The sequence below is a fragment of the Tilletiopsis washingtonensis genome (assembly GCF_003144115.1).
Source record: "Tilletiopsis washingtonensis strain MCA 4186 unplaced genomic scaffold FA09scaffold_32, whole genome shotgun sequence".
NCBI lineage: Eukaryota > Fungi > Basidiomycota > Exobasidiomycetes > Entylomatales > Tilletiopsis > Tilletiopsis washingtonensis.
This window is the reverse complement of record NW_020312029.1, coordinates 39,261-56,906: the sequence shown is the minus strand read 5'-3', so window position 1 is coordinate 56,906 and position 17,646 is coordinate 39,261. Positions and strand designations below refer to the sequence as shown.

Genomic DNA, 17,646 nt, shown 5'->3' with positions numbered 1-17,646 from the left:
TAAAGGCGGGCCTTGCTGGCAAATTGGGCTGCAGCACACAGCTGGGCTGCCTGGCAGGCACTCACAGGGCACAGGGCAGGAGCACAGGGGCGCCAGGCTGGGAGGCAATCACAGAGCACTCTACTCCTCTCTTCTGTCACATCACACTCTGCCGCTGCCGTCACGTTGCACTGAGACAGATGTGCAGCGCCCCTGAGCCACTGCTGCATGTCAAGATCAGCTGATTTCTGCACATGCTCCTTGTCCTCACCCACCAGGACAAGAGCCTCTGCTGCCTGCTGCCTGCACAGTAAGGCCAGCCATGGCGTCACATGACAGGCGCATGATGGCAGCAGTGCAGCTAGCATGACTGCTGTACTGGACCAGAAGGGAGCAGTGAGGGCATTGCAGGCCTGGTCTGGGCTGCACACTCACAGGCACTGGGCCTGTGCTGTCTGGGCACTGAGCAGGTGCTCTGCAGGCTGTGTGCTGCTGCTGAGCCTGCAGAGCAGGAGAGAGCGGAGCTGGCTGCATTTTCTAGCGTGCTGGAGCGCCCATCTGGGCACGAGACCGCGCAATTGCAGAGCTCTCACTCACAAGCGCTCTCTCTGCACAGGTCGGTCCAAGAGCTGCCTCCTTCGCCCCTGACTGCTGCGGTGCCGCTCTCCGAGAGACTCGGCTCAGCAATAGGTGCGGGGCTACGCCGAAGCGGCCTCTGCGGCTGATAAGCTGCGGCAAGCTCTCAAGGTCTCTCATCAACGTGGCGGCGGCCGGCCCCTGTGCCTGAAGGAGCTGTGGGCGAGACGCGGCGCCAGACCAACGCGACCCAAGGCTACCTCGGCGGACTTTGACCCCTCAGCATCATCAGCATGACCAAGGCAAGCTCCTCTTCCGCTGCCACTGCTGCTCGGCCGCCGTGCGATGCCCGCCTGCTGCTCGGCAGTGCAGATGCCACGGCTGGCCCAAGCTCGGCCGCGGCGCTGGCCCCACTGCCACGCAGCCTCTCCGGCCTGCCGCAGCAGCGCGAAGAAGACGAGTGGCTGCCGCTGGCCGAGTGCACGGCCTATGCGCCGCTGGACGCCTGGCTCGAGGTGATGGTCTCGCTGGTGCACCATCCCGAGCGCAACTCGAGCACCATCCTGCGCGCCGACGTGCTCGCCGACGAGGACGCCGACGACGATGCGGCGGGGCCGTCATCGTCGGCGGACTGGCGACGCTTCAAGCGCGTACACCGCCGCCTGCTGCCGCGCCGCTCGATGGACTGGCCGATGGAGCAGGAGTGCAGCTTCTACACGCAAGAGCCCTCGACGCAGGATGCTCTCGTCGTGTACACGCAGTACCGCTCGCGCACAAGCCGCACGGCGCTTGGCGAGGCACGCGGTACAGCGCCAAGCAGTACGCAGCCAGACGACGGCGAGCAGCCCGCCGAGCTGCCCGAGTCTGCCGACGAGGTGCCGTACTACCACCCAGCCGTGCGGGCTCTGTCATTCCAGTTCGACGCCTCGTCGGCCGACGCACTCAGCACGCCGCCTCGCTTCGGCGCGCTGCGAGTCTTCTACATCGGCTTCCCGACCACGCCGTCGCCCTTGCCGGCCGACGACCGTCTGGCACGCACGGCGCTCATGCTGCTCAAGGTACAACACATGCACTCCTGGGGCACGGCGCACGACTACGTCAAGCGCGTGCACCACGACGTCCTCGTGCCGCGCGTGCTCTACCTCGACACATACCTTGCGCTCAAGGAGCGACACACGGCGCGCCTCATCGCGACGTGGGCGGAGACGACGAACCCCGCCAAGCACGTCTTTGAGGATCTTGGCATCGCGGCATGGCTGATGTGCCTCTGGAAGGGCATGTACGAGTCGACCGCGGCGTCAGACGACCGGCCATGGAGCACGTGGGGCAGGCCTGAGGGCGGCTTCGTCGATCTCGGCTGCGGCAACGGGCTGCTGGTGCACATCCTCAACGCAGAGGCGAGTCGCTTGCGCCGCGGTGCTTTGCCCAAGCTGACGTCTTCTCGCGCAGGGCTATGTTGGCTACGGCATGGATCTGCGAGAGCGCAAGTCCTGGGAGGGCTACCGCGCTGCTCCTGGAGGTGCAGACCTGCGCACCGTGTCCATCGACGTCGCTGAGCTAGTCATCTGCTTGCTGAGCGGCGGGCAGGAGACAGCCGCAGTTCGCGAAGCCACACCACCCGAGGGCTCGTTCCTCATCGGCAACCACGCCGACGAGCTGACGCCGTGGCTGCCGCTGCTGGCAGCTGCAACGCCACGCTCTGCGTTCGTCAACATGCCGTGCTGCTTCTGGAAGCTCGGCGGCGACCGCTTCACAGACGCACGCCTCAAGCTGATGACGGACGAGCAGCTGCGCCAGGCTCTCGGCCTGGACGGCGACGACTCGGAGGCCGCAGCGCAACTGCTTGCGGCCACGCAGACGGAGCTCGAGCGCGGTCCATTCTCGCCCAGCGCAGACAGCCCGGCAACTGCCTCGCGCTCGCGCAATGTCGCGTACCTTGCGTACGTGTCGCGCCTGCACCTGCTGGCCGGCTGGCATCTCGAGAAGGAGGCGCTGCGCATCCCGAGCACGCGCAATTGGGCGATGCTCGGTCGGCGGCGCGTCTGGGAGCGTCCATGGGGTCGCGAGGCTGAGCCGGGCCCAGACAGCGAGGCGTGGGCCACGACGCTGCAGGCCGAGGTGCGAGAGCGAGCTCTGTCGGACGCTCGCGCCGCGGCAGCGCACTGGAAAGCGCGCGTGCCCGAGGGCAACGCAGGCAAGGGCGCGAGCCACTGAGAGATGATGCGTGAGGCAGAATGCATTGATAAAGTACAAGTACAGAGTGAGCTGCGCGGCTCAGAAGGCAGATGTGGTGCGCAGCTGCTCGAGCTTTTTGTTCACCTCCGCCGGCGTGCGGTCGAGCTCCTCGCCGATGGCGCGCTGCTTGGTGACGGGCAGCTGGCCGAACGTCTCGCACAGGTCGCCGTCGACGACGGCCTTCACCGGCGCATAGTAGCCGCGGAAGGCCAGGTGGTCGCGGCCCACGATGCTCGACGTCGCTTCCTGCCGCATGTGCATCTCGAGCGTGCTCAGCGTCTCGACGTCCTCCTTGGCCACGAATGGCACGAGCGCGCCGACGGTGCCGTTGAGGCCCGTGTAGAGCAGCACCTCGCGGCCGCCCGGCACGAGGCTTGTCCGCGTCATGCTCGTGACGATGTCGCCGATGTGGAAGTGCGCCACGAGGTCCGTCTTGTGCGGCGCGCCCTGCAGGAAGGGCTTCTCGTGCAGGATGCTGAGGCCCGACGAGTCCTCGTCGACGGCCGTGCTGACGGCGCTGTCTAGCCGCGACACGAAGACATTGCCGAACTTGTCGCCCGACGCCACGGTGTCGTAGTCGAGCATCGCCGTCGCAGTCGTCCAGCGTGCGACGACGTCGTCGGCGAAGATGATCAGCCGGTTCGCGGCAGCCTTGTACGTCACGTAGATGAGCGACTCGGCCTGGTCGCCGACGATGATGCGCGTGCCCTGCGTCTGCAGCGACACGATGGCGGTGGGGAAGTTCTGCGCACACGCTCGTCAGCGCAAAGGCATGCGCGTACAGGCTCACGCGACTCACTTTGTTCTCGCACTTGCGCAGAAGCTTCTTCTTGCCAAGCTCATAGATGCGCAGGGCCTTGCCCACTCCCGCAAGCAGCCGCCCCTGGAACGGCCGCAGGACAGTCGGCAGCTCATCAACCTCCGTCTTCTGCAGCAGCTCGAGTCCCCGCCCTTCGTCTGTGAGCTTGTAGACGCTCAGGTAGGCCTGGCGGACAGCGCGCGGCGAGACGTGCGCCTCGACGGCGCTGCCAACGACGAGGTAAGGCTCGGCGCCGTGGCCGGCGCCGTTAGCGGCTCCGCCACTGGCAAACGGCACGAGCGCAACACAGAAGGCTGCTTCGTTGTTGTCCAGCTCGAGCCGGAATGCCGTCGACATGTCCTTGACGTCGACAACACGCAGGCAGCTGCTCCACTGCCCTGCCTCGGCGCGGACCGGGCCGAACTCGGAGGCAGGCAGGTCGAGAACACCGCGCTGCGAAGGCTTCAGTTCCCGCCCGAGCTGGCCGAGGCGCTGCTGCTGTGCCCATGGCGATAGGGTGCGGTGGTCGGACTCGGCGATGTAGAAGAGATTACTCCGTTCCGGGTGGTTGACGAAGCGGCGCGGCGTGTACGAGAGCGAGATGGAGTCGGACTTGAGCTTCGTGCCCAGAGTCGGGATCGTGAAGATGCTGCGAGATGGCAAGTTCAGCGTTGCGTCCGGTCACTCGGTCCTCATGGGCACTCACCGGAGGCTGCCGCCCACAATGCCAATGAGACCCTGCGGGCACATTTCGGCGCTGAACGTCCATGCGTGGTCGAGCGCCTCGAAGATGAGCGGCGTGAAGTGCGTGCGCGACTGGTGCGTGTACGAGAGCCACGGCCGCGAGCTCAGCGCAAGGACGGCCGTCTGCGTGCCCTGCAGGCGCACGCGCACGAGGCGCACCGGCTTGGCGCCGAGGAAGCGCGTGCGCGTGTCGGTCAATTGACCGGAGATGGGATCGAGAACGGTGCGCAGGAGCACGCCGTTCGTCAGGCCGATGTTGACGAAGAGCGTGGCGTGGTTGCGGTCGATGACGGTGTCCTCCATCTCGGCGATGCAGATGCTGTTCGCCGGCGCAGTGAGCGCCTGGATGGAAATCGAGGCGAGCGTGCTGTCCGGGTCGAGCGAGATGATGCGGACGGTCTGGTCCTCGCAGCCCACGGCGAGGTACGGCGTGCGCTGGCGGCCCTCGGGCACGTCGGCGATGCTGAGCGTCAGCACGCGCGAGCCCATGCTCTTGCGCTCCTGATACTCGTTGAGCTGGCCGTCCATGTCGAGCTCGAAGTACACGAGCTCGTTGGTCGGCGCCAGCGCGAGCACAACTTGCCGCGAGTTCGTCGCAGCGGCGACAATCTGCGTCGGCGAGCCGTCCTGCGCAGCAGGCGTGGTCCACTCGGTCACCCGCTTGTCCGCCATGACGTGCCGGATGCCGTGCGGGTGCACCTGCAGCAGAGCATCGGCACCCAGCTGCTGCACCGCGAGCGTCGGCGCCGAAGTGAGGAAGCCACTGTCCCCCACCTCCTCGATCGTCTCGCCGATGGAGAGGACCAGCGTGCCGTTGACGAAGGAAAGGATGATGTACGCGTCGTACTGGTCGTCGGACTGCAGCTTCGTCGTCCACACGGCGTTCGGCACGCCCGGCAGGTCACTGCTGATGGCCTCCTGCACCTCGAGGCCGTGCTGCAGCATCTTGAAGCTGCTGCGCGGGCCCCGCCCGCAGGCAGTGAAGATCTGCGGCGAGTCCGTACCGAGCGGGTTGAGCACCTTGGCGTCCAGAATTGGATCCAATGCCGGCAGCTCGTCAGTCTGCACCAGGTTCTCGAGTGGCCGCGGCGTGAAGGTCGGCACCTCCGGCGCCCGATCCCCAACGCCGAAGTCTGGATAGTGGGTGCTGCTGTACTCTGGCAGATCGTCGTCGTCACCGAGCTTCTGGAACGAGTAGATGAAAGACGGGCCGCTCTCGGATGCCACGAAGAGCAGACCTGCGCGCAGGATGCAGAGCGAAGATGCGATGGGCACAGTGTCGAAGTACTTGATCTTGAGGCTGCGCATGTCCTCGCCGTCGTGCTCAATCGTGATCTTGAACAGGTCGCCGTCCTCGTTCTGCACCAGAAAGAAGAAGCCGGACTGCGGAGCATTAGAGCGCGCGTCAGCCGACGCCCATTGCGCGCTCGAAGCCATTCCCCAAGGCGCATCTGCCCTCTCCGAGCCCAGTAGCCCTGCAGCTCGAGCATTCTGGCGTCTCTAGCTCTTCACTGCTGACTCACCTTCATGCGATGGCACACGCTGCCCGTGATGATGGTGCCCCGCCGCTCTGCGTCATTCTCCACCGGGTTATGCCGCCGCGGGATCGGGATGCGGTGCTCCTCGCCCACCGAGTGCTTGTAGGTGATGTAGTCCTCGGCGCAAACGAGCACGCCGCTCGGGCCCTCCCACCGCTCCGACGTCTGGTTGTAGCCGCCAGGCACTGGGATGAGGTGCGAGGAGCGCGGGTCGACGGGCGACGTCCATCTCCGCACGACGTGGTTCAGGCCGAGATCGAGCTCGTAGTAGGTGAGCAGCTGCGTAGGGCAAGAAGTGAGCCAGGCTGACGCGGCACATGCTTCACCGCAGACGTACCTTCTCTGCGGCATCGAAGGCCGCACCGGTAGGATCCCGGTCGCTCTCTTCGTAGCCCACCTCCAGCGCCGCAAACACCGGATTCTCATAGCCCACGTCCACGCCCGTGATGGCGTGGATGATGGCGTTTGGCCGATGTGCCTCGAGCGGGCTGGAGATGGTGAGGTTGGCGGCCGCGTCGCGGTTGAGGATATAGACGAGCTTGGCCTTCTCGATGGCGCCGATCAGCACGGCACGGCCCTTGGGGTCGACGGCCAGGTACTGCCCCGGCACAATGCGGCGCGAGCCGGAGCGTCCGAAGGTCTCGCTGTGCACGACGGTGAACTGCAGCAGCTTCGTGTCGAACTCAAGGATCACGATGCGTCCGCTGTCGCTGCCCAGGATCAGGTAGTCTGCGGCGGAGGACGTGGGTGAGCAACAAGAGGACTGCGGGGCCAGGCCGGTGCTCGTGGCGCGCCGGGAGGCCTCGGCGCAGGGTCGAGAGGGCACGGCTCTTCGCTGCGCCATCGTCGTCTGTCATGCGCGACCAGGCCGCATCCTGCGCCGCCCGCTCTCGCTTACAGCGCATCACTCACCCTTGCTGCCGCCCGTGAGGCGGAAGTTGGCCATGCTGCGCACGGTGCCGAAGGCCTGCTGCTCGCAGATGCTGGCGGCACGGCCCGCCGTCGTATCGGGGCGCAGCAGCTCGATGCGCGCACCGGCGCGGCACACGGCAATCTCCTGCGTGCGCGTGCCGCTGAACTGGCCCACGCATGCGGCGGTGATGTTGCTCGGCGCCACGAGGGCGAGGTTGTAGAGATGCATCGTGGCAGAGCGGCGCGGCCCGCGCTGGCGTGCACGTCGGGCGGAGGAGCAGGCAGGGCGGATGCAGGCTCAGCGCGCTGATGCAGAGGGGGCCGCGGGGGTGAGCTGCGGGATGGGGCGTGGGCGGCGGTGTCGTCGTCGTCGTGGTCAGAGGCTGCGAGGCGGACGCGAAGAAGCGGCTGCTCAGGACGCAGCGGGTCCGCGCACGCCCGTCACGTGCGGCTAGGAGTGGTTCCCACGGTCCGTGCTGAGGCGGTGCGCCTGTGCGCGCGCGGCCAGCGGCGATCGGCGGCGGCTCGGCGGCACGGCACGGCGGCGGCGGTGTGGCTGGCAGGGCCTCGCTGCCAGCACGAGCACCATCAGGCACGGCACCAGCAGCGCTGCGCTCGGACAGCATCCATCCATCCACCCCGCAGGGCCGACCTTCTTGTTCTCCCTCCACCCACACCGCCGGCGACCGCACTCGCACTCGCTCCGCATCCGCCTGCCTGCACCTGCCTGCAACCACACCTCATCTGCGCCGTCTCCTGGACGCGGCAAGCCCTCCGACCCCCGCCCCACGCCGGCCGGCCTCGGCGCACGGGCACCCGCCATGTGAGGCCGCATCCGCTCGCCGCACAGCGCGCACACCAGACTGACAGCGCCGCAGGCCGCGCTTCGAGGACCACCTGCCCACGCGGCCCGTCGACCGCGAGAAGAACGAGACGGAGCTGAACCTCAACATCAAGAAGGCCACCTCGACCGACGAGACGGCGCCGAAGCAGAAGCACGTGCGAAGTGCGTGCCCGGCGCGGCACTCCGCAGCGCTGGCCAGGCTGACCGCTGCCACACAGAATGCATCGTCTACACGTGGGACTACCACACGTCGCAGTCGATCTGGACGGGCCTGCGCGTGCAGCCGATCCTGTCCGACGAGGTGCAGACGTTCAAGGCGCTCATCCTCGTGCACAAGGTGCTGCAGGAGGGCCATGCCATTGTGCTGCGCGAGGCACAGGCGCAGATGGGCTGGTTCGAGACGTGTGCGCGCACGGTGGGCAACGACAGCATGCGCGGTGAGTGGCGAATGCAGTGGGCTGTGCGATCGATGGGCTCATGCGTGCCGCGCAGGCTATGCCCCCCTCATCCGCGCGTACGTCTCCTTCATCCTCGCCAAGCTGCGCTTCCACCGCCACCACAAGGAGTTCAACGGCCTGTTCGAGTACGAGGAGTACATCTCGCTGAAGAACATCGACAACCCCGATGAAGGGTGAGCTGCGCCAGGCCGAACAAGCGCAGGCCACAGCCCCGCACTGACGCTTCGCGCAGCTACGAGACGATCATGGACCTGATGAACCTGCAGGACCAGATCGAGCAATTCCAGAAGCTCGTCTTTGCGCACTTCCGCAACAGCGCCAACAACGAGTGCCGCATCTCGTCGCTCGTGCCGCTCGTCAAGGAGTCGTACGGCATCTACAAGTTCCTCACGTCGATGCTGCGCGCCATGCACCGCCGCACCGACGCCATGGACGCGCTCGAGCCGCTGCGTGGCCGCTACAACACGCAGCACTACTCGCTGCGTAAATTCTACTACGAGTGCGCCAATCTCAAGTTCCTCACCAGCCTCATCAACGTGCCAAAGCTCAATCACGTGAGGCTGCAGGTGCGGGACTTGCGAGCGGCTTGTGCTGACTGCTTGGCCTATGCAGGACCCGCCGAACCTCTTTGACTCGCCCGACGGCCCTGCGCTGCCCTCTCGGACACCCAAGGCAGCCACGCCGCCGCCCAGCGGGCCCTCGCAGTCCGAGATCGACGAGCAGGCGCGCATGCTGAAGGAGTACGAGGACCGGCAGCGGGCACTGCGCGAGTCGGAGGAGGCGGAGAAGCAGCGCCTGGCCGACGCCGCCGCCAAGAGCCAGCGCGACTTTGAGGAGCAGCAGCGGCTGCAGGCCGAGCGCGAGCGCGCGGCACAGGAGGCGCTGATGCGCGCGCAGATGGACCAGATGGCCGGCGGCCGCGCGGCGGAGCTCGAGCGCGAGATGCTGGCCATGCGCGGGCAGTACGAGCGCGACCAGCTCATGCTTGAGCAGTACGACCGGCGCGTCAAGGCGCTCGAGAACGAGCTGGCGACGATCGGGCAGAACGTCAACGCGCAGCTGATGAGCAAGGACGAGATGCTCAAGCAGCTGCAGGACCAGGTGACGCTGTGGCGCAACAAGTACGAGGCGCTGGCCAAGCTGTACAGCCAGCTGCGCACCGAGCACCTCGACATGCTCGCCAAGTACAAGCAGATGCAGATCAAGGCTGGCTCGGCGCAGGAGGCGATTGACAAGATGGAGCGCATGGAGCGCGACGTCAAGGCGAAGAACCTCGAGCTGGCGGACATGATCCGCGAGCGCGACCGCGCGCGCTTCGACCTGGACCGCATCAAGGCGAGCCAGAAGGAGGAGTTCGACCGGCTCAAGCGCGATCTCATGTTCGCCAACGAGCGCGCCGAGGACGCGACGCGCAGCAAGAGCTCGGAGATGTCGGGCATCATGGCGACGCTCAATCGTCAGATCGCCGAACTGGAGGATGCGCTGCGGGAGAAGCGCAACGGCTCCGACGACCTGCTGCGGCGCCTCGACGAGAAGGACGCCGAGCTGGCGCGTCTGCGCGACGAGCAGGCTGCCGAGCTGGCGATCATGCAGGAGGGCATGGACGCCACGATCAAGCAGATGAGCGAGATGCAGCTCGGCCAGGGCGCCCAGGACGAGGCCGTCAACGCGCAGATCGACACGCTTATCCTCGACAACTCGAAGAAGCTCAACGCGATCATCGACTCGATCCTGCAGGTGAGGCGCGCGCAGCTCGCTGAACGCCGCAACGTGCTGACAGCTCCTACAGGCCTGCGTGGAGAAGGTCGACGATGCCATCTACGAGCTCGAGTCGCCCTCGGCGTCGGGCAACGCAACCGCCACGCCCGAGTACGTGCTCTCCCTCATCGAGAAGGGCACTGGCGCGTCAAGCGAGTTCGGCGCCGTCTACTCACTCTACCTCTCGGGCGAAGCCGGCGGCGAGCACGTCGAGGTGATCAAGCGCGCCAACGCGCTGGCGCAGACGATCCACGACGTGCTCGTGTCCACGAAGGGCATCACGCGCCTGGCGCAGTCCGATGCTGCGGCTGAGAAGCTCGTGGGCACTGGCCGCGCCTCGGGAGACGTGCTGCTGCGCCAATTCGTCAGCCTGCAGTCGTTCCGTCTCGCAGGCGTGGCGCCTGCACAGCGCCGCAACGTCGTCGCACAGCAGGGCATGGAGGCGGCCAACGCGTTCCGCCAGCTCAACGACGTCGTTGAGGGCATGGTCAAGAGCGGCGACTCGCTGGCCAAGGCCAATGGCGACATCGGCGACCTCGTGGAGCGCGAGATGATGGGCGCTGCGGCTGCCATCGAGGCAGCCACGAAGAAGCTGCAGGCGCTTCTGTCGCGCCCCCGTGACACCGGTCGGCACTCGGCCATCGACCTGCAGGTGCACGATGCCATTCTCGAGGCCGCCCTGGCCATCACGCGCGCCATCGGCGGCCTCATGCAGGCTGCAACCGAGAGCCAGCAGGAGATCGTGGCGCAGGGCAAGGGCAGCAGCTCGAGCCAGCAGTTCTACAAGCGCAACAACCGCTGGACGGAGGGCCTCATCTCCGCGGCGCGCGCTGTGGCGTTCGCCACGACGATGCTCATCGAGGCGGCCGACGGCGTGATCCTCGGCTCGCACTCGCTCGAGCAGCTCATCGTGGCCTCCAACGAGGTCAGCGCGGCGACGGTGCAGCTCGTGGCGGCGTCGCGCGTCAAGGCCGAGTACATGAGCCGCACGCAGGACCGCCTCGAGCGCGCTGCAAAGGCCGTCACCGACGCGTGCAAGGCGCTCGTGCGCCAGGTCAAGGCCATCACCGAGAAGCCGGGCGCCGACGAGCCGAGCGACTACTCTCATCTGCCGCTTAACGAGTTCCGCGTCAAGGAGATGGAGCAGCAGGTCGAGGTGCTCAAGCTCGAGAAGGAGCTCACGCTGGCGCGGAGGACACTGGCGTGAGTATCGTGTGTCCGCGGGCGTGCGCAGTGCGCTGACACCTCTTCGCCCAGTGCCTACCGCCGCTCGGCGTATCACGCACACGACGACGACGACTGACGGGCACACGCGGACACCTCTTATTTGCCAACTATCTGCGATGCCTCTTTGCGGTCTCAGACGTGATTGTAGTTGCGCAGGTGACGCGGGGCGCGCGCATTGCATTGCACTGGCAGTAGTTGCGAGGAGACGGCGCGGGACGGAGGCGAGGGTTGCTCAGCCACTGCTCTCGGTGTCCGCGCGAGTAGGGTACATAGGGAGACAGCGGCAGAGCGGCCTTGCGGGAATGGCCGGACGCGTCAGAGGCAGAGAGACTAGTACAGGTTGGAGAAAGGTATGAGAAAGCAAAGGCGCGCCGAGCACGGGTCCGAGCGACGTCAGTGGTGATGCTGCCTCCGCAGTGCGAGTGCAGAGCAGTGCTGCGGAAGCAGCAGGACCAAGGCGTGGCGAAGGCGGAGAAAGTGCAAGGACTCGTGCGTGCGATCCAGAGAGTGTCGAGGTGGTGCCGCGCGCATGGTTGCGGCCAGTGCCAGACGCACCGGCCAGGTGGCCCGGGCAGGCATTCAGTCCAGCTCGGAGAGGTCGAGCACCACCAGCGCGCGGTCGCTCTGCGCGACCGCCAGTCGTTGTGTCGGCGCGCTCTTCTTGCTCGCGTCGGCGTTCGGCGATGCATTTGCTGCTCCGCTAGCAGTGGCAGGAGCGCCGTCTTCGTCCATTGCGTCGGCGCGGGAGCTCGAGCTGCGACCGTTGACGTGCGTCTCGCCATCGCTGGCGCTGCGCTTGAGCGCAGAGCCGGAGCGCTCGAGGTGCCAGGACAGGTCCATCACACCACCTCCGCCGGCGTACGCCTTGACGATCGTGCCATCCTGCGCAGAGAGGTGGGTGAGCGGCATGGCAGGTCCATCAGTATTGCGCAAACTCACATCCACTCGCGTGACATAGACCCGCTGGTCGATGCCGCCGGTGGCCATATACCGCGCGTCGGGCGAGAAGCAGATCGCGTAGACAGAGTCGGTGTGCTCGGCGAAGGTGCGGATGCAGCTGCCGTCGTCTGCGTTCCACAGGCGAGCGGTCCGGTCGAAGCTGGACGTAGCGACGAGCCGAGCACTGTCCGCCTGCGAGCCCGGCGGCGCCCACGCGACAGCATAGAGCTCCTTCGTATGCCCTCGCAGCACCGCCTTGCTCGCGGCTTGGTCAGGCTGCGGCGCGTGCGTGGACGCCGGGAAGGCCACAGAGGGCGCGGCAAAGTCAGCGCCGAGTATCACGTCCATGTCCCAGATGCGGCACGTCATGTCGTCGGAGGCCGACGCCAGCAGCGAGCCCGAGGCGTTGAAGCGGATCGCATTGACCTCGTCGCTGTGCCCGCGCAGCGTCCGCACCGGCCGCGACTCGCCTATCCGCAGCAGATTGACGCTGTTGTCGGCACTGCACGTGGCCAGCGTTCCGTCGGCCGCTGCCGAGGGTGAGGAACCAGGGTGCGCCGTTGCCCATCGGGAGCCGCAGAGCCAGTCGATGTCGAGCACCGAGTCCGAGTGCGTCGAGAACTGCTGCCGCACCTTGCCACTGTTCAGGTCCCAAACGATCGCCGTGCCGTCCGCAGAGCCGGTCAGCAGAAGATTGCCCTTCCGGTTCCAGCGCACGGCGAAGATCGGGCCCTGGTGCATGCTCATGACGAGGTGGAGGTCTCCTTGCGGCGTCCACAGGCGCAGGATGCCGTCGTACGAGCCAGATGCGAGCAGCGTGCCGTCCGGGTTCCAGTCGAGGGCGCTGACGTCCTTGGCATGCGTGGCCGGCAGGTGCTTGCACACTGTCGGCGCGCCGCCATCGTCTGCATCATCGCTCAAATCCCAGATCCGCACTGTGGCGTCCGCGGCGCCGGAGGCCAGGAGACCGGGCACAGACGGGTTCCACGACGAGACGAAGACCTCGCCATTGTGGCCTACCAGTCGTCGCACGCTTGAGTCCGGCACCTCGCAGCCCTTCGCCTTGGTGCTCAACGATGGAACGCGCACGGCGGCAGCGCCCTTGCCGCCCGACTTGCCGCCGTCTTTGGCATCCTTGCCCTGCGGACCTTTCTTCTTCTTCTTCTTGCTGTTGACGACATCGGCATCTCGGCTGCTGCCGGCAGCTGGCGTGCCCGACGGCGCGGGCGTCGACGCCTTGACCTTGCTCGGTGTCGCCACCTTGCCGTTCCTCCGCACGCCCGGAGCACTCGCCTCTGCCTCGTCCTCCTGCTCCGCCTCCTCCTCTTCCTCCTCCTTCTCATCGCCATGCCCATTCTGCTTCCGCGCACGCTTCGCGCCTGCGGCTGCTGTGGGCGTGCCGGCCTTGCGCTTGCTAGAGCCAGACGCGACTGCGGTGTGCGGCGGCAGCGCAGTCTGCGCGGAGTTTTCTCGCCGCATAGGCTGCGGCTCCGGCGGCGGCGACGGGGTCAGACGAGTCGGGCCCGGCGCCACTGCAGGCCGTGGCCGTCCGTCGCAGACGTGCGGCGGCCCGACCAGCTGGAAGGGAGCACTGCATGGCGACTCGGTGCCGTCCTGCGAGGGGGCCAGTGGTCAGTCGCGGATAGGGGATGGACATTGCCATTGGCTCCGACAGACAGGCCGCGTGATGTCGCGCACATGCGCGCGGCTCCCAGAGCGTCATAAGGCCTGCGATGCTCGACAGCGCAATCGACTCACCTCGCTGACATGTGCCTCCACTGCGCAATAGAGCAGACCCTTCTGCAGGAAGCGCACCAACGCGCCAGGTGCGACGACAGCCTCGTTCGCGTGAGGCGCTTCGTCAAGCCGTGCTTCGTGTCGCAAGGAGAAGGACGCGTGTGCGAAGCCTGATAGATAGACGCAGCGCGTCAGCTGAGTGATCGCTGAAGAAGTGGACAAATCTTCGAGAGCCTGCGCAAGTCCAGTCGGCATCCGCAACAGGACGAGCTGTGAAACCTCAGGGCGGGATGAGATCGCCCGAAGGCGACCCACGGCATTGCCGGCGAGAAATCCAGCCAGCAGTCAGCCCAAAGGGCCAGCGCGCATCCTCTCTACATCTCCTTGGGCAGTCGAGATCCTGCAGCAGACCGGCGAAGCGGCCGTCGAAAGCACGAGAGGGAGACGATACGCACCTGACTCCTTGAGGTAGTGGTACACGAGCAGGTTGACCTGCGCTGCGGTCGCGAGAGGCGGCATGGCGCGAGCGCTGCGAGCAGACTAGCCGGCCGTGCCGGTCTCGCAGTCGCAGCGGCAGTGTGCAGTGACGTCGATGCGCTTTGCACAGACGCGAGACGGTGACGCGCTCGAGAAAGCACTTTCGGCGCCGAGCGGATGCCGACGGAGGAGCGCAGCCAGGCAGCAGAGTGTTCGCCGAGAAGGGCGCGAGACGGCAGAGCAGCGCGACGAAGAGCGATACCGCTGTGCGGGTGCGTAACCGGAGAGGGGAGAAGAGGCGAGAAGGAAGAGCAGCCGCGACGGCTGTGGACAGTGGGACGAAGCTGAAGGCAAGGAGAGTCAGAGTGGGGACGGAGGAGCGGCGACGAGGCGGCTCAGCGAGGGCTCGCGCAGCGCCTGGCTCGGGCGGTGGCAGGCGGCCGGCTCGCGAGAGCGACGGCGGTATTTGACGCGCCGCGTTTGGCGAACTTGCGCTCGCGCGCGCTGCACGGCGGGCCGGCCACGCTTACGCCTGCGAGCGACGGCGAGCAAGCGCGCTGTGACCTAGTGCTGCACCCATCGCCGCAGACGGCTAGCGTTGCTGGGTTGACGACGCTGCAGACCAAGGACAGAACGGCAAGCTTGTGCGGTGTATGTGCCGCCGACGAGATTCGCATGCCGAACCGTCGCGAAAGGCTGGCGCTGGAAGGAAGCGACGCGGTGGACCGCGACGTGTTTCAAGTTTCGCTGCTTGGTGCTGCCCGCGCCTGCGCGGCGGGCCGGCCGACGGTGCGCCTTGCCTTGCCTTGCCGTCTGTGCGCACACACAGCCCCTCGCGTGCCGCGCGCATCCAACAGCTCGGTCCGCACCACCACCTCCTCCCTCTCACCCGCACACCGGCCCGCCGCACGGCGCCCCGCTCTCCCACCATGGCGGTCCTCTCGCCCGCCGCCATCGTGCTCTCGCTGCCCATCGGCACGCGCGTGCTCTGTGCGCTCCTCGTCGCCGGCTCGCTGCTCGCGCTGCTCCTCTCGCAGTTTGCCGCGCCGCCCGAGTTCCACGGCCCGCGCATGCCGCTCTTCTACGCCCTCGTCATCGTGCCCGGCACCAGCTTCGTCAGCCCATGGTCAGTGCCGGAGCAGGGCGCGAGCGCACGAGCAGGCAGGGAGGTGCGGGTGGAGAGGCACGCAGCCATGCTGCCTCGAAGAAGTTCCAGGCGAGCGCTTGCGTAGAGAGCACAGTCGGCAACGACTGAAGAGGTCATACGGCTGCGCATGGGCGTCCTTGCAGGCTGCTGCTGCGTTGCCGCGCGCATGGCGGACGTGTTGCGGATGCTCGGGCGACAGAGGCAGCAGCATCGATGCAGCCTGGAAGTCAGGATGCCGGGCATCCGACGTCCCGGGTGTCCATGAGCGCGCGCGCATTCCGCATCCAGCGTCTAGTAGTGTAGCGGCTGAGGCGCTTAAGAGAACGCCAGGCTCGCCGGCTCGGGCCGGCATGCGCGGAAGCAGGCTGCGAGCTGTGTCGTCGAGCGTGTTGCCGATGGTGAGGCTCTGCAGGGACACGCAACAGTCGCACCTGTAGCGCCATCGCACGCTCTGCAAGCCCGAAGCAGCCAATGACTTCGTTGTCGTCGTGCTGCACTCGCGACAGCGGAGACTTGCGGGCCTTTGCTTGCTGCACGTGCGATCCAGCGACGTGCAGGCACCCCTCTGCGGGCCTTTGCTTGCTGCACGTGCGATCCAGCGACGTGCAGGCACCCCTCCCGCACGCTTCTGCTCGGAGTAGAAGGCCGAGAGCGGCGGTCATCTGGCTCTGTACCGCGTGACGCTCTTGGTCCTCTTCTCGCTGCTGCCGCTGACCTCAGTCTGTGCTTCGCAGGACGCTCGTGACAGCGATGTTCGTCGAGACGTCGATCTGGGAGTTTGCCATCTCCATCGTCGCCCTGCCGCTGGCGGGCCGCTACTTCGAGCGGCTCTGGGGCGCAGCCGAGCTCATCAAGTTCGTCTTGATCGTCGGTGTGCTGAGCAACGTGGTGGCATGGTTCCTGGCTGTCGTGGCGTACGCGGTGCTGCGCATCGAGTCTGGCATGTGAGTGGCCCACGAGGGACCGCGCTGACGGTGCTCAGCTGAAGAAGCCGCATCGCAGGTTCCAGACGCAGTACCACGGCATGCAGGCGGTGCAGACTGCCTTCCTCGTGGCCCTTGCGCAGATCATTCCAGAGCACCGCGTGCAGCTCTTCGCCGGGCGCGTCAAGATCCGAGTTCGCGTGAGTGCCGCCGCGTCTGCACCTGGCGCGAGCAGTCCCAGAGCTTGCGAAGCATGCCATCGCCTCAGCGCTCCGCTTTGCTGACTTGCTGTTCGCGCACAGGACTTGCCGATGGCTTATGTCACGGTGTCGAACGTCATGTGCCTCCTCGGCGTCATGTCGCCCTGGATTCTCATTCAAGTGAGCCTAGCGCGCACTGCCGATCTGCGCGGCTCTCACGGGCAGAGTGGCTGACACCCCGCGCCCCCAAGTTTGGCTGGCTCATTTCTTGGGGCTACCTGCGCTTCTTCAAGGTCAACGACAACGGCACGCGCGGCGACCGCAGCGAGACCTTCAGCCTCGTGCAGTGGTTCCCGCCCTTCATGCAGTACGTCTGCGAGGAGCGTAGCTAGCCTGCTCGCTGTCTGACGCCGCCCTGCCTCCTGCAGCAAGCCCGTGGGCATGCTGTCCAACTTCCTGTACCCGATCTGGGTGCGCCTGGGCGTGATCCACCCGTACGAGTACTCGGCGCTGGGCGACGTGGAGCTCGGCGTCGGGCGCGAGCTCGGGCGCTCCAACTCGGGCGCCAGCTCGGCCAGCAACGGCGCCGGAGCGCGTGCCGAGGCAGAACGGCGCCGTGCCATGGCGCTCAAGGCGCTCGACTCGCGCGCGCCGAGCGGCAAGCAGGACTCCGGCTCTTCCGCTCCTGGCGGCAGCAGCAGCGCAGGCGCAGCGGAGCCCGCATCGCTGCCAACGCAGAACGTCCGCGTGCCAGACGTCGTCATCTCACAAGCGTCGCCACAGGGCGGGCCGTCGCGTGACCGCAAGGACGCGGCAGAGTTGGAAGGCGAGGGTGACATCGGCGCGAGAACCGCGGATGACGACGACGACTGGAAATGAAAAGGACTAGCCCGCGCTGGGCGCGAAGGTTAGAGGTGCTCAGCATCCACGGACGCTGCGATCGGACTGCGCCGCTGCGAAGGCAAAGCGATGGCAATCGGTCTCGGGCGGCACTCTGAAGAGAGGATGGATGCTCGCTCCCGCCGCCATGGCACGGCGCCAGAGATCTTAGCGCCTATCGGAGCTCGTGCTCCGTCGTGGTGGGCCGTCTCACGAACTGATGGCCTCCAGTCGCATCATGCAATCATAGACGTTCAACCTCGGCGAGGCTGCA

General features: G+C 66.7%; 5 protein-coding genes across 5 annotated transcripts; 3 read left to right on the top strand and 2 right to left on the bottom strand.

Annotated features, from left to right (window-relative positions):
• Positions 1-585: 585 nt before the first annotated feature.
• FA09DRAFT_313658 (DUF1613-domain-containing protein) lies at positions 586-2,786 on the top strand. Its single transcript, XM_025740736.1, has 2 exons — positions 586-1,952; positions 2,005-2,786. Exons 1-2 carry the CDS (start codon positions 849-851, stop codon positions 2,767-2,769), a joined length of 1,869 nt encoding a protein of 622 aa, XP_025594739.1. The 5' UTR covers positions 586-848; the 3' UTR covers positions 2,770-2,786.
• FA09DRAFT_363705 (hypothetical protein) lies at positions 2,778-7,156 on the bottom strand. The gene is made up of 6 exons (XM_025745620.1): positions 6,784-7,156; positions 6,209-6,600; positions 5,857-6,150; positions 4,296-5,716; positions 3,590-4,238; positions 2,778-3,534 (listed from the first exon to the last, which is right to left on the bottom strand). Exons 1-6 carry the CDS (start codon positions 7,010-7,012, stop codon positions 2,830-2,832), a joined length of 3,690 nt encoding a protein of 1,229 aa, XP_025594738.1. The 5' UTR covers positions 7,013-7,156; the 3' UTR covers positions 2,778-2,829.
• A 252-nt stretch (positions 7,157-7,408) lies between these two features.
• On the top strand, positions 7,409-11,407 carry FA09DRAFT_324001 (cytoskeleton assembly control protein). Its single transcript, XM_025741109.1, has 8 exons — positions 7,409-7,606; positions 7,662-7,789; positions 7,846-8,064; positions 8,120-8,258; positions 8,318-8,639; positions 8,698-9,822; positions 9,875-11,046; positions 11,101-11,407. Coding segments are annotated over exons 1-8 (3,153 nt in total). The 5' UTR covers positions 7,409-7,604; the 3' UTR covers positions 11,147-11,407.
• FA09DRAFT_197823 (WD40 repeat-like protein) lies at positions 11,399-13,623 on the bottom strand. The gene has a single exon (XM_025739419.1). The coding sequence runs from the start codon at positions 13,486-13,488 to the stop codon at positions 11,650-11,652; it is 1,839 nt and encodes a 612-aa protein (XP_025594736.1). The 5' UTR covers positions 13,489-13,623; the 3' UTR covers positions 11,399-11,649.
• A 1,443-nt stretch (positions 13,624-15,066) lies between these two features.
• On the top strand, positions 15,067-17,515 carry FA09DRAFT_332965 (DUF1751-domain-containing protein). The gene is made up of 6 exons (XM_025743665.1): positions 15,067-15,349; positions 16,105-16,314; positions 16,373-16,493; positions 16,596-16,673; positions 16,745-16,860; positions 16,922-17,515. Exons 1-6 carry the CDS (start codon positions 15,153-15,155, stop codon positions 17,370-17,372), a joined length of 1,173 nt encoding a protein of 390 aa, XP_025594735.1. The 5' UTR covers positions 15,067-15,152; the 3' UTR covers positions 17,373-17,515.
• Positions 17,516-17,646: the final 131 nt, after the last annotated feature.

What these genes read in the sequence shown, in the direction of transcription:
- FA09DRAFT_363705 (XM_025745620.1), bottom strand. Translation starts at nt 7,012, where the DNA reads ATGCATCTCTACAACCTCGCCCTCGTGGCGCCGAGCAACATCACCGCC. An exon ending in ATTGTGGGCGGCAGCCTCCG is followed by an intron (nt 4,239 to 4,295) that starts GTGAGTGCCCAT and finishes GCCATCTCGCAG; the next exon opens with CATCTTCACGATCCCGACTC. An exon ending in TGCGCAAGTGCGAGAACAAA is followed by an intron (nt 3,535 to 3,589) that starts GTGAGTCGCGTG and finishes GCGTGTGCGCAG; the next exon opens with AACTTCCCCACCGCCATCGT.
- FA09DRAFT_197823 (XM_025739419.1), bottom strand. Translation starts at nt 13,488, where the DNA reads ATGCGGCGAGAAAACTCCGCGCAGACTGCGCTGCCGCCGCACACCGCA.
- FA09DRAFT_332965 (XM_025743665.1), top strand. Translation starts at nt 15,153, where the DNA reads ATGGCGGTCCTCTCGCCCGCCGCCATCGTGCTCTCGCTGCCCATCGGC. An exon ending in GCGTCAAGATCCGAGTTCGC is followed by an intron (nt 16,494 to 16,595) that starts GTGAGTGCCGCC and finishes GTTCGCGCACAG; the next exon opens with GACTTGCCGATGGCTTATGT. An exon ending in TGGTTCCCGCCCTTCATGCA is followed by an intron (nt 16,861 to 16,921) that starts GTACGTCTGCGA and finishes TGCCTCCTGCAG; the next exon opens with CAAGCCCGTGGGCATGCTGT.
- FA09DRAFT_324001 (XM_025741109.1), top strand. An exon ending in GGGCAACGACAGCATGCGCG is followed by an intron (nt 8,065 to 8,119) that starts GTGAGTGGCGAA and finishes CGTGCCGCGCAG; the next exon opens with GCTATGCCCCCCTCATCCGC. An exon ending in TCATCGACTCGATCCTGCAG is followed by an intron (nt 9,823 to 9,874) that starts GTGAGGCGCGCG and finishes CAGCTCCTACAG; the next exon opens with GCCTGCGTGGAGAAGGTCGA.
- FA09DRAFT_313658 (XM_025740736.1), top strand. Translation starts at nt 849, where the DNA reads ATGACCAAGGCAAGCTCCTCTTCCGCTGCCACTGCTGCTCGGCCGCCG. An exon ending in TGCACATCCTCAACGCAGAG is followed by an intron (nt 1,953 to 2,004) that starts GCGAGTCGCTTG and finishes CTTCTCGCGCAG; the next exon opens with GGCTATGTTGGCTACGGCAT.